Below are 14,675 nucleotides of genomic sequence, written 5' to 3' on the forward strand. Positions count from 1 at the left end.
AAGCAGAACAGAAGCCTGTAGCATGATGATCGTACTTCTGCACACCAACTCGCCAATGTGATTGACTGAGGGAGGAGCACACCTTCAAGGGAACTCAAGATGATAGACATTGGTCTGCCAAGCCAGTAAGTGGTATTGTACTCTGAATGGAATACACAGGCAGAAACCTCCCATTTCCCACAACATCATCCCTCTGCTGCTGCACAAACAGAAGCTCTGAAGCAGCTGGAGTAGGAAGAGGAGAAAACATGAGCTCCTTCTATGTAAATTAGGTGACAGTGTGCCATTCTCTCAAAGTTAATGCCCTGGGTGCTCTTTCAGGGAACAAGGCTATAAGTCACCTGGAATTTTATAAAATATGTTTCTGGCATATGTGGCTCATAAGTAAGAAGAGAGCGTGATGAACCATCCAGAGCAGGTTGTCTCTGCCATGTTAGCTGTCCTCCATACCTGCATTGTGCTTTGCCAAATATTTGTCCTTATACTGTTTTTTCTTCTTTCCAAACCAGGTACAGCTGGCCTGCTGCTCTTGTTTTGTTTTCTCCATGGCAATACAAGCTACTCGCCTAGTAAAAAAAAAAAGGGTGAAAAGACAGAAAACAATGCAAACACTCTTACTCTGATAAAGAAATAAATAAACCAGCAACAGCAAATGAGACAAGCAGCAGTACTACAAAAAAGTTTTCATATTTAATTCAACTGGCAGTATAACCATTTTATTAAATCTAATTTGTATTTCATTTCTGTGATCTTAGTGTTTAAAGATTTTGCAAGTTCTCCTCCCCTGCTTGCTAACTTTAGCCATTAAGAATGTCATTAAATTGCGATGCTTATTCAAGACCACACGAGGGCATAATATGATGCATGTAAAGTAGGAACTCAGCATGAAAAGCGGAGGAGATATTTAAAAGCAGAAGGCTGGATATATTAAAAGGTGCACAAATATAAGCAAAACAAAAGCCCTGTGACGGGGTGTATAGGACACTGCCCCTCACTTTTAAGAGAAGACTCTCTCTAATGAGCCCAGGCCACCTTAAGAGAGCAGATCCCACCCCGGGAGGGGCGGAGACACAACCAGGGAGTTTAAAAGACAGGGCCAGGCTCCAGTGAATGCCTTACATCCCAGTACTGTGATCGGGCTAAGGTAAGTCCTTGCTTCTGACTGACTAAACTTTTGCAAGTTTGCTGGAGGTCTGGCCGGAGCAGGACTGTGTTTGAGACTACTGCCAGAGGCAGCTTACTGCTGTTTGCTGAAACCGCCGGGCTTTTCCCATTCTATTCCTCAGGTTCTATGAAGAAATAGGCCCAAGGGTACCTGAACATAAATACTAATAACTGTGTTCTTGAACCTCACAGGTTTACTTTTGCTACGACTCTTGCCATGTGAAGAAAACAGGCCCGGGAATTCCTGTTCTTGTAAATAAATACTTATTTTTCAATTCTACCTTTTGATCAGCTGTATTATTTTCTCCGGCACGCTTAAACCCCACTCAGGGTCTCACAAACCCCTATTTACTAAGGTGTACTTCCTATTTAATGTGGAAGTTAATGTAGTTTGCCAAACAACTAACAGAAGGTCTACTTTGGGGTGTGTAATGGGCGAGGATTGCAGTTTGCACATCTAAAAAGCAAAGTAAATGCATACTAGTACTTTGAAGGATCCAGCGAGTACTGCGACTTGAAAGGCTGTGCAATGTATTCTGAAGAACCCTTTTTCAATTATGTTGTTTGATGTTAAAAGTAGGGCTGCAGCGCGATGAAAATGTTTAATCGCGATTAATTGCAGGGCATAGCCCCTCCTGAAACCATCCTATGGCTTTATAGCTTTGCCTCACTCCAAACAGTCTGGCATTTCTCTTCCCTTCCCTTAAGCAATAGACTGCCAACAGATTCCAGATATTTACTTAGATTGTGAGCCCTCCTGGGACAGCGAAACATCCAGTGTACCTGAATGTAACTCACCTTGAGCAACAACTGAAAAAGGTGTGAGCAAAATCCAAATAAATAAATAAAATAAAATAGCCAGCAGTCCATTGGGGGAGGGAACATGCATTTCCTTTCCCTCCCCACATTAGATATCATATCTTTGCTGGTGGGGATGCAGAAGCCCTTCCAGTCTAAGAAATCCACTGCCAAAGTGGCCCCCCCTTCCTCCTTGTGCTGCCTCAAGAGCGAGGAAGTCAGCAGGGTGCCTCCAGCTGCTGATGAAGGCACTCCACTACTACTTAACATTTCTAGAGCGCTACTAGGGTTACGCAGCGCTGTACAAATTAACAAATAAGGACAGTCCCTGCTCAGAAGAGCTTACAATCTAAAGGACAAAATGTCGTTGGGGTAGTTTAGATTTCCTGAGAAAAGGTGTAGTGATTAGGTGCCGAAGGCGACATTGAAGAGGTGGGCTTTGAGCAATGATTTGAAGATGGGTAGGGAGGGGGCCCGGCGTATGGGCTCAGGGAGTTTGTTCCAAGCATGGGGTGAAGCGAGGCAGAAAGGGCGAAGCCTGGAGTTGGCGAGGTGGAGAAGGGTACTGAAAGGAGGGATTTGTCAAGAGAGCGGAGGTTACGGGTGGGGACATAAGGGGAGATGAGCGTAGAGAGATAAGGAGGGGCTGCAGATCGAGTGCATTTGTAGGTGAGTAGGAGAAGCTTGAACTGTATGCGGTATCTGATCGGAAGCCAGTGAAGTGACTTGAGGAGAGGGGTGATATGAGTATATCGGTTGAGGCGGAAGATAAGACGTGCGGCAGAGTTCTGGATGGACTGAAGGGGGGATAGATGGCTAAGTGGGAGGCCGGTGAGGAGTAGGTTGCAGTAGTCAAGGCGAGAGGTAATGAGAGAGTGGATGAGAGTTCGAGTGGTGTGCTCGGAGAGGAGGGGGCGAATTTTGCTAATGTTCTAGAGGAAGAAGCGACAGGTCTTGGCTATCTGCTGGATATGCGCAGAGAAGGAGAGGGAGGAATCAAAGATGACACCAAGGTTGCGGGCAGATGAGACAGGGACGATGAGGGTGTTATCAATTGAGATAGAGAGTGAAGGGAGAGGAGAAGTGGGTTTGGGTGGGAACACAATAAGTTCCGTCTTGGCCATGTTTAGTTTCAGGTGACGGTTGGACATCCAGGCAGCAATGTCGGATAGGCAGGCCAGTACTTTGGCCTGGGTTTCCGCAGTGATTTCTGGTGATTTCCCAAGCATGGTTGGGAAGTGCAAGCATTGGTGGCTAGAGGCACCCTGCTGACTTCCTCACACCTGAGGCAGTATGAGAAGGAAGGGGGTGATTCACTCAGCAGATTTCTTCAGCTGACAGGACCTTCAACTATTCCAACAGCCATTAAACTGGTACTGCAGCTTTGGAGGGGGCCTGAGCCCATTCTCTCTCTTTTACATACACCCTGCCATCACCCATTCTCTCTTTCTCATATGTGCCCCCCTGTGCCTTCACCCATTTTCTCTTTCATGTGTCCCCCCCCCCCCCCGTGCCTTCATCTATTCTCTCTCTGTGCCCCCCGTACCTCCACCTATTCTCAGGGCCGAGACATTGAGCTGGGCCCGGGTCACCGCTCCTCCCCCCCACCCTGGATCACCACCACCGCTGCCTGCCCAGGATCGCTACTCCCCTCAGGATCGCTGCTTCTGCCCCTCGCCTCAATTCCACATACCTTGGCTGGTGTGGGTCCCCAAGCCCCACGAGCAGAAGCCTTCTTCTAGCACTGTTCTTCACTCCGCCAAATTGCCTGCCCCTCTGGCTTCTTTTTCCCTTACGTCGTGCATGCTCAATTTCATCAAAACTGAGCATGTGTGATGTGAGGGGAAAAGAAGCTGCTGGGCAGGCAATGAGGTGGAGTGAAGAACAGCACTGGAGGGGCCTGGGGACCCTAGCCTCTAAGGGGGGCCTGGCGCTGCAGTTTTCGGTCTTCTGCTCCTGTCGGGACACGATCACCCGGGTCCCGTCAGGAGCAGAGGGGAGAGAGAGAGACCCCGGTGCCGGGCCCCCCTTGGAGGACGGGCCCGAGGAAATCTTGCCCCTCCTTGGCGGCCCTGCTATTCTTTCTCTCTCATGTGCCCCCCTGTGCCTTCATCTACTCTCGCTCTGTCAAATGTGCTGTGCCATTCCTCTCCCCTTCTGAGGTTCTTTCCCAATGCCCTCCCCCCCCACGGTCAGCCAGGCATCTCTCCCGGACTGCCAGTGGCTCTCTTCCCCTCACCTCCGGTTTACCTTTCCTCTTTCAGTAAGCCTTCTACCTGCAGTGGCAGCCCTATTGAAATGCTACCTCAGCCTACACTGGGCCTTTCTCTCTGACCTGTCCCGCCTCCTTCTGACGCCGCTCCCTGTTTTCAGAAGGGGGCAGGACAGGTCAGAAGGAAAGGCCCAGTGAAGGCAGAGCAGCATTTCAATATGGGTGCTGCTGCAGGGTGAAGACTTACTGAAAAAGAGAAGGCAAACTGGGAGGAGAGGAGAGGGGAAGGGAAGGGAGAGAGAGCCGCTAACGGAATAGGAGGGGAAACAGAGATGCCAGACTGACTGTGTATGAATGTGTGTGGGCAGGCAGGGAAGGGAGGCCAGTTAATTATTAATCACAATTAAATTTTTAAATAGTCTTTCATAGTAAATGGGGGCAGATAAACGCGATTAATGTGCAGCCCTAGTTAAAAACAGAAATTAATCTCCCAAAAAACTGGTTCAAATTTTTTGCCGTGATGAAATGGCATTACACACTCAACATGAGTCAACTGGATGTCTCCTATGTGAGAGGAAACAGATGAGAATGTGGGATACAAGATGCTGGTCTGTTTTTCTGAGGCTCCTTATTAAAAAAAAAGACAGTTCAAAGAAAAGCTAAGGTTGGCATCTCAATACCTCTTTGCTCTTGTGCATGATTCTGCTCTAACACAACCTCTTGCTTCTGTGTCTTCTGTTTACTAGCACCCTCCCTCTGCATCAAATCACCCTCAGAGAAAAAATACGCCTCATTTTTCATTTTTAGTCTAAACTGAAGAGTTTTTGCAGTTGGTGCACTTTAATTCCTACTCCTAAGTTAATCACCCAGCTTACTCATTTGGCTTTGTGCCATTCGTTATTAACCTTTTTCTTATCTTTATCTGGAGTAGTGAATGGGGCACCTCTGGGGATAATTTAGTAAACCTTCTTCCGCATGTAAAGCCTGTTTCACAGGTGGAAACAGGCTCTTGTAAAATTGACTAGGAGTGTACACATATAAAATGTAAGTGAACAAAAACAGTAAGCTGGTATAATGTCCAAAGAGTCTACTTTATGTGATCTGGAGCATAGCGTGGGTAGAGCTGTCATGTACACCTGAATTTTATAAAACACAAGAGCACATCCACACAGTACTTTGGCAATAGATATAAATTTGTGCATGTGAATGGGTGTCTTACTGGGGGTAATTATATGAAGCTACGAAACTGTGGTATGGTGTCTTGCGAGTGTAGCCAGTGGTTTCTACTGTTTAAAACACGCCTTTCTGATAGCCTGGGGTTTGATAATTTAAACTAAGTGCTGATTTTTTTTTACAATTTTGTACATGGAAGATATAGGTGCCTTTTTGAACTTTTAACATATGTGCCCTATTACATCACCTCCATCAGGGTAATTTTCAAAGGCATTTGTGCAGAAATGAGGCTTTTGAAAATTGCTTAACATACGTACATGTACAGTGAATTGAGTGGTGCAGAATAGGTAGATGTAAATCGATTTTTTACTCTTTCAAAAATTACAAAGACTAGGGGACACTCAAGGATGGGGAAGTTACATGGTACTAGTTTTAAAATGAACAGGAGGAAATATTTTTTCACTCAAAAAATAGTTAAGCTCTGGAACTTGTTGCCAGAGAACGTGGTATCAGCAGTTTGTGTACCTGGGTTTAAAAAAACATTTGGACAAGGTCCTGGAGGAAACATAAGAGTAGCCATACTGGGTCAGACCAATGGTCTATCTAGCCCAGTATCCTGTTTCCAACAGTGGCCAAGCCAAGTCACAAGTACCTGGCCAAAACCCAAATCGTGGCGACATACCAGGGTACCAATTCCAGGACAAGCAGTTGCTTCCCCAGGTCTGTCTCAATAGTAGACTACGGACTTTTCCTCCAGGAACCTTTTTTTAAACGCAGAAACGCTAACCGCTGTTACCATATCCTCCAGCAAAGAGTTCCAGAGCTTAACTATGCGTTGAGTGAAAAAATATTTCCTCTTGTTTTAAAAGTATTTATATGTAACTTTCACGAGTGTCCCCTAGTCTTTGTATTTTGGAACGAATAAAACATCGATTTACTTCTACTCGTTCTATACCACTCAGGATTTTGTAGACCTCCATCATATCTCCCTTCATCTGTCTCTTTTCCAAGCGGAACAGCTCTAACCTATTTTGACTTTCCTCATACGAGTCAAATAAAACGTCCACACTCTGCTATTGAGATAGACATGAGGAAAGCCACTGATTGTCCCTGGGATCAGTAGAATGGAATCTTGTTACTATGTGGGATTCTGTCAGGTATTTGACCTGAATTGGCCATTATTGGAAGCAGGATACTGGGCTAGATGGACCATTGGTCTGACCCAGTATGGTTTTCTTGTTCTTATACAAATAAGTTTATGCATATCAGGGAGCAAGATGAGGCAGACACAGTACTTACATATATACTTTTGGATTTCCAAAAGTATATACAACTTTTCAGATAAAGTGCCCATACTAATAGAAGGTGTAAATCCATATGCATACTTTTCCAAAGTTAATTTACAAAGGGAAAGCATTCCTTGTTAAAACTGATGAAAGGTAGCCTGGACGAGAGGCTCCGGGAAAGTGGGTATAGAGTCATTTTACGGGCATATATGTCGGGGCAGCAATTGGCTCATGTAGATTTCCTGCAAGGGGCCACATGTGTTAAGTGCGGCCACTACCCACACACATTATACCATGCTTTTTGTGCATGCCCCGGAGTGAAGGCTTTCTGGGGGGGAGATTACTAAATTCTTAACTCAACTGTTGGGGACCCCTGTGACAGGATCCTGGGACCACTTTGTGCTGAATACACAAGGGGCATTTGGTAGGTGCTCTAAGACAGCTCAACTCCTGAGCCGTAAATTGTGCTTGGTGGCCCAGAAAAGCATCTTACAATACTGGACTGTACCGGAGGTGCCAGCCTACTGGCACTGGAGAAATCAAGTACATTTGCTGGCTACATGGGAGGCCAGGGGGGCTAAGGGGTCCCCGAAGTGTTTAGCGTGTTTTACGCAGATTTGGGGCCCTTATTTACAGGCATTGAGTCCAAAGGGGCGAAGCTTGCTTCTGAATAAGGGGTAAGAGGATACTATCAGGAGCCCCAGAGAGCGTCCATACGATATATATGGCTCCACTAGGGGAAGGGGGGGGGGTGCCCTAGGACTATCAGAGTCCAAGTCCTGGGATACGAGAGGGAGGGGAGAGGGGCAGGGAGGGGGGAGGATGGTGGGGGGGGGGGGGGGGGGTGAAAAGGAGAAAGCAAAAAATGGATGACAGACTTCTTCACTAGCTTTTTGTTATGTATACTATGAAGTGGCTATGTTATTTAGGCCAGATATGGTCTATGTCTAATTTTGATTGTCATCAATAAAAATGTTGAAAATAAAAAAAACTTTCCCCCTTAAAAAAAAAAAAAAAAAAAAAACTGATGAAAGGTTTGCAGGTTAAATATACCCACAGACTTTATACTTGTTCTACTTGAAAACTGCTCCCTATATAAATAACCACCTCATCTGTATAACCTACTGATGGGTAGACTTTCTGGTTTTTTTCCTTGAGATGTGGCCTAGTAATTCCCCTTCCGTAACGGTCTTCAGAAGTCACTGCAGTCAGAACAATGGAGCCCAACAGAAGTAAAGCAGCAAGATATGACTGCAATTATTGGCTCAGGATCTCAGGCTGCAACCCTGTTTAATGTATTGATGTCGACGTTGCAAAATCTGTATAAGCATTACATAATATATGGAGACTCCACAGAACTGTGCTGATTTTATGCTACAAAGATCATGCTGTTCTGAAAAGTGATATCACATAAACTGAGATGGTGACAGAAGATGAGTTGCACTATGTGAAAAAGCAAGCAAGCCAACGTACCATTCCTGAAGTTCAGGAGAAGGGATGAGACCAGCAGTACCATTTTTAGAATTCTCCAGCTTCCCCTGCCACCAGTTATGGTCATCTTTACTAATGATCTGGATGATGTCACCAATTCGAAATCTGATGCCAGCTTCTTTGCAAGGGATGAGGTCATCTTTAGCTGGATCATATTCAAATTGTGCTCTTACATAGATCTGGAAAAACAAATTGGAATAGACCCATCACATTTACCAATGACAATGAGAGCAGTAAATAATCATTGTGTAAATATGACTTCCTGCATCAGCGTACAGCACAGGTAAAGAAACCAAAATGGCAAAAAGAATGGGCAAGAGTGAAAGCTAAAAATGCAAACAGGAGGCAGGGCAGTCACGTCAATGGTAACTTACGACATGGAAAAAATGAACAGTTATAATCTAAAACACTTGCGTAAGACTCCAGCATCTAATAGCGATCCAAAAATAAGAGCAGTGCTGTGAATTAAGAGGTGGCCCAGTAAATCTCAGTATTAACCAGTAGCCTACAACTACACAGGGCAAACCATTAAATAATACGCCACCAAGAGAACAGAAAGCATGTCACAATCAGTCTACAATGAGCTTCATTGATATTTTATTAATCACTTTTATGAAGTGATTCACTCAATGGGGTGTAGAGCAGGTGTCGCTGGATATAGTATAGTAACAGCATAATCATAACAAAATGATCAAATGTCAGTGTAATATACACCCAGAACAGTGAAGTAAACTTGTTACTAGGCAAACTGAATTATTGTAATAGCAATAAAATAATCCAACAGAGTAGAACATTCCTATAACAGTTATTATTGATAAATATAAATAGTAAAGAAATATTAAAAAGAGAGAGGTGTCTGCACTGGTACACCATTGGTTATTGGCGCCTCATCTCTCCACTGGTGTTATCTAATTAAGTGGTATGTGTACAAAACAGTTTGAAAGGGAGGGCTGGATAAGCACCATGTGCGGCATAGGACAAGAAGCCTCTTCTACTACCAAAGGGCAACCATAATGGATATTACTCTTTTTGAACCATATTGCTGGTATTTCAGTAACATAAATACAGTGAAAGCAGCAACAGCAATGCAGTGGGACCCAATAAAGAAGGGACCCATTGACCGGTAATGTTCCACATCCAAATTCAGAATGTAGTTCACATGTATGTCCTGGACCCTGAAGAAAAGAAGAAGCAACATAAGCACTCGCAAGTCAGATGCAAAGCATTGATAAAGAAGGCTAAAAGAGAATATGAAGAGAAACTTGCTGAAGAGGCAAAAACTCACAATAACAACTTTTTCAGGTACATCAGAAGCAGAAAGCCTACGCGGGAATCCACTGGACAGTTAGATCATGGTGGAACAAAAGGGGCACTTAGGGAGGACACGGCCATAGCAGAGAAACTGAATGAATTCTCTGCTTCAGTCTTTATGGAAGAAGATGTAAGAGATCTGCCTGTACCGGAAATGGTTTTCAAAGGTAATGATGCAGAGGAAATGAAAGAAATCTTGGTGAACCTGGAAGATCGACAAATTAAACAGTAGTAAATCACCTGGACCAGATGGCATTCATCCAAGGGTACTGAAAGAACTCAAATATGGAATTGCTGATCAGCTGTTAGTGATCTGTAACCTGTCATTAAAATAATCCATAGTACCTACAAACTGGAGGGTGGCCCATGTTATGCCAATTTTTTAGGTGTCGTAGACAATACACTGAAGTGGCCAAGAAAGCAAACAGGATGCTAGGAATTATTAGGAAAGGGATGGTAAATAGGACTAAGAATATTATAATGCCTCTGTATCGTTGCATGGTGCAACCTCACCTTGAGTATTACGTTCATTTCTGGTCACCGTATCTCAAAAAAGATATAGCGGAATTAAACAAGGTTCAAAGAAGAGAGACCAAAATGATAAAGGGGATGGAACTCCTCTCATATGAGGAAACATTAAAGAGGCTCTTCAGCTTGGAAAAGAGACAGCTAAGGGGAGATATGATAGAACGATAGAAGCGAATCATTTTTTTACTCTTTCAAAAAGCACGACTACAGGCCACTCAATTAAGTTACATGGAAATACTTTAAAAACAAATAGAAGGAAATATTTTTTCCACTCAGCAAACAGTTAAGCTCTAGAACTCTTTGCCAAAGGATGTGGTAACAGTGGTTAGCATATCTGGGTTTTAAAAAATTTGACACGTTCCTGGAGGAAAAGTCCATAATCTGCTACTGGGACAGAGATGGGGAAGCCACTGTTTGCTCTGGGATTGGTAGAATGGAATGTTGCTACTATTTGGGTTTTTGCCAGGTACTTGTGACCTGACATGGATTGGTCACTGTTGGAAACAGGATACTGGGCTAGATGGACCATTGGTCCGTCCCAGTATGGCTATTCTTATATTCTTATTGACAGTTTCTGACCCATGTTTCTTTGGTCCTTGTGGCTCTGCAGCAGGAGAAGACAAGTTTTCCAGTTTGCAGAGCCACAGACTGAAGGTCAGGTTTGGGACTTGAGAGATTGCATAGCAACACTGAAGTAAGCAGAACCTTATTATACTCTATTTGCTATGGGGGAGCAAAGCTTAGGCTTCATGGGCTTTCCATCAAGGTTGGGGATATTGCTCTTATTTGCAGCTTTGGGCACAGCAGAGCACAGATCCAATCTATAAAGCAATAGAAGTTTTATTTGGTTGGTTTTCAAGTGTGGCTGATGAGGTATGATGAATATGATTCTCTTTTGTAAGTTACAACCACTATGTCAACATCTAGAAGCCCATCCCTAGCCAGCCAGGCCATTTTATTTTCAAAGTTTCAGATATTTAAAACACTGAAATAAAATCTACCACTGGATTCCCTAGTGTCTGGCTATGAGGACCTGAACCTCTAACTTCCACAACCATTTACTTAAAGTTAACTTTTAATTTCCTCCTTTATGCAAAGCTAGGATTATGTTGGCAGAGTAATGGATAGCAAAAGAGTAGTCTGATAGCTTCACTAGAAGGGGTACAGTGGCTCAATTGTGAAACTCTCCTCTGCTGAATATCTTTTCACAGGACAGCCAACCAAAAAGACAAATAAGGATGACAAAGTATACAAGAGTGACAGTTTCAGAAATGTTCTCCACGACAGATTTGTAGGTGTGGCCAAGCAGGGAATGGTGATAAGGGTGTGTTTTGGGGAACTGAGATTGTGAAAGTATGTGGGAAGATAGGTGGATTAGGTAGGATGCATGCAGGAGGAAGTATGTGCTTGGGGTTATGTGGATGTGTTTTTGGGTAAGGAGTATGTGTGTGTATATATGAGAGCTATAGGACAACATTTGGAGAATGGATGTGTGTGGGGTATGTTTCTGAATGGGAAAGCGGTTTATGGATAGGACAGCTTTTTGGAGGTGTGAGTATATGGGGGATGTGGGTTGTATGTTTTAGTATGGTTGTTATTTTTCATTATTAACAGTATCGTTAACTTCTTTCAGCGAAGGGGGATCTTATAACTCTGAACCAAAATACCCAGCCTCTATCACACTGAAAAAATTGCTTTGAATAATACAATTATTTTTAGTAGCACCATTGGATCTATCGGATGCGCATGACACCACTACTCTGGCTCAATTTATCGAGAAGTTCCATTATAATATATAGAGAATTATGAACTAAAGAGGAAGAAACTTCCAAGTTTTCAAGCTAAGTAATTTGATTTTGAAAGATGAGAGTTTTTTTGATAAAAAATAATTTATAAGCAAAATATAAAAAAGTATAAAAATTTTTGGATCAATGACAAATACATGCCCACTCTAAGCAATGCTTGGCTCAATAGATTGAGCCAGAGTAGTGGTGTCATGCGCATCCGATAGAGTCAATAGTGCTACTAAAAATAATACATTCAAAGCAATTTTTTCAACATGATAGGAGCTGTTATTTTTCATTGGCAGTGGATGTGGTAGTGAGGGATTGTGTGTGGAATATTTATTTTAAGGTTTGAAAGTTGCATGTGTTTGGACATGTGTAGGATTATATGTATGGTGGAGGAGGGGGGTTCTCTCTATTTACAAGCATTAAGTAGTTGATTACAGGTTTCCCTCCTCCCTGATCAGATGGGGATGACCTTGCTACTATGGTAGGCACTCTTAGGATCCCAGAATTTGAACTTATGCCACTACAACATTTTAATGGCCAGACTTTAAGCCTGAGTTCCAGGGTAAAAACTTGAGCCAGCTATCATAAAACTCACATGACACTAATTTATTATAATCTCATGTTTTGGGAGTTTGGAAAACCTCATTAATCTGAAATGAATAATTAGTTCAGACCTTCCTGCAGTTTAACTGCATACAAAGAATATTGGAAAAAGGATACTGGAGAAAAAAGGTGAGATTCTACTGATGACATTGTTAGAAACTCCAACAGGAAAGAGGCAGAGAGCCAAATGCACTCACTAGTGTCTAACCTCTGATGTAAGGAAAGAAGTAGTTGGGGAAGAGTTTGATCTTCTGTTGCAAATCTAACAAACAGCCCAATCAGCAGAGAGACTTATGTTCTTAGGGGCCCTTTTATGAAAGCTTAGCGTGTGCTAAATGCTAAGGCGGCCATTTTATACCTATGGGCTTCTTAGTATTTAGCGCATGCTAATTCCGTTAGCATGCACTAAGCTTTTGTTACTCTCCTATCACTATTCACTGTTAGTATGACTATAAAGTTGAGATAAACAGGATATAATCCACAATTGTTTCTAAAATGCTCAAGATGTAGCCAGAGCGAGGGGAGCTGACACCCGGGGTGGGTCGCCGCTGCGCACCCCCCCCCCCCCGGGTGCAGCACGGCGCACCCTCCTCCCGCTGGAGCGCACCCCCCCGGAGCGCATACCTGCGGCGAGGGATGGGCGGGAGGGCCGATCCGCCCCGACTGCACGTTGCTGGAGTGTGTCGGCTCCGCGCTGGTTCACTGCTCTCTCTGTCCCGGAACAGGAAGTAACCTGTTCCGGGGCAGAGAGGGCTGTGCACCAGCGCGGAGCCGACACCCCACAGCGGCGTGCACCCGGGGCGGTCCGCCCCCTCTTCCTACGCCACTGGATGTAGCAAGTAGCAGCTTCATGACAGGTAACTTGATTGTCTCAGTTAAACTGCAAGTTTGAGAATGCTGGATATTCAACGTGTCCAAGTTTAGAATTCTGTTTTGGGATGGTAATAACAGAGGAGGTGATTCTATAACTGTGTGTGGTTTGAGCCTGTTCCATTATAGAATACAAGGATTAAACTGACATTGGCATGCCTAGCATTTAGGTGGCCTACACCAGCCATAGAGCTGGCGTAAGTGGGAGTGCCTAAATGCGGTAGGGACGCATATAACTTACAGTATTGCATTGGGATACCTGCCTATGACCTGTCCACGCTGCGCCCTGTGTAAATCCCCCTTGCAAATACATGCTACGAAAGTTAAACAGGTATTTTAATGCGCCTAGGCACCCTGCTAGCATTTACGCAGGTATGTGTGCACACATATGCGCTAGAGCTAGTATTCTAGACAACTGCAAGACCTAGATTTCATAATTGCCATTAGAATGTCAATAAATTGGGGTTTCTTCACATTCTGAAGGCATGAAAAACTAAGTTGAGGTTAAAAGATGGGATCAGTAACACAAAATGGTAGGGTGAAATTATATCAGTTACCACATTAAAGCAGCAGTGCTTCATTCTTAAGATAGCTTTTACGTTTCTTTCCCTATCCCTCTAAGATCTGGGGCTGCCTCTCTTCCCCCTGTAATAGTCCCATGCCACTCTCCACATGTCTTCTGCTTAGTAAACAGAAAGCCACACTGTTTGTGGAGAGGCACATCAATACACGTCTGGAATGTGAAGCAGCAGATCTTCCAAATTCATTCTGGTTTTTTTTGGTTTAATTATTAAAACTATCTGAATGACCAAAATGATGGATTACGAAGCAAAAGGGCCCAAGGCCACTGCAAACTTTTCTCACATTTCAGTATGGAGCATTGCTGGTTTAACACATACAGTTCACAACCTACAGGAACAAGGAAAGCTGTAATGTTATGAATAGCATGTATGACGGATGAGTGGGATGGCAAAACAAAGGGACTATTAGCAAAATGTCTGTATGGGGTCTATTCACCTGTCTTCCTTTTGGTTGGGTAGTTGATGGCAAGTCCTGCAGAATAAAGCCAACCCAGAAGATAGTTTCATTTCATATTTTTAACAGTAAGTCACATTTTGCTTCGTTGTTTGCACAATTATTATATAATAGCAGAAGATACGTTTTCTCCATGGTTTAAACAAAAATTAACATTTCATCTCATCACAAAATGCTCAGAAAGTCAAGCCCAGGCTGTGTTAGTAGCAAGCTGAAGAAAGCAGACCAGTCTAAGCAGATACAAAGCTTGCTTTCATAAACAATTCAGCATCTTCAACACAAAAGTTGCTGCAAATCACATCGCCTTTATATTATGAATGCTCTTCTTAACATAGATACGTGCAGACACATGGGAGACAACTTTTTAAAATAACTGAGAGTGCTTAACTCAAAACAAACTATCCCTTCCTA

General features: G+C 43.5%; 1 protein-coding gene across 4 annotated transcripts in view; it reads right to left on the minus strand.

Moving 5' to 3' along the window:
* The window catches only part of CASK (calcium/calmodulin dependent serine protein kinase), a 541,831-nt gene that overhangs the window by 96,891 nt on the left and 430,265 nt on the right, over window positions 1-14,675 (minus strand). For 2 of the 4 annotated variants that reach the window (XM_030202349.1, XM_030202347.1), the window contains 3 exons: window positions 14,247-14,282; window positions 8,107-8,303; window positions 451-566 (listed from right to left, as the gene is read on the minus strand). In XM_030202349.1, coding sequence (XP_030058209.1) covers window positions 451-566; window positions 8,107-8,303; window positions 14,247-14,282 — 349 coding nt within the window. The remainder of the gene's footprint in view (window positions 1-450; window positions 567-8,106; window positions 8,304-14,246; window positions 14,283-14,675) is intronic. The other 2 variants (XM_030202350.1, XM_030202348.1) reach the window with 1 other exon arrangement.

This window comes from Microcaecilia unicolor, chromosome 4 (assembly GCF_901765095.1).
Source record: "Microcaecilia unicolor chromosome 4, aMicUni1.1, whole genome shotgun sequence".
NCBI classification, from domain to species: Eukaryota; Metazoa; Chordata; class Amphibia; order Gymnophiona; family Siphonopidae; genus Microcaecilia; species Microcaecilia unicolor.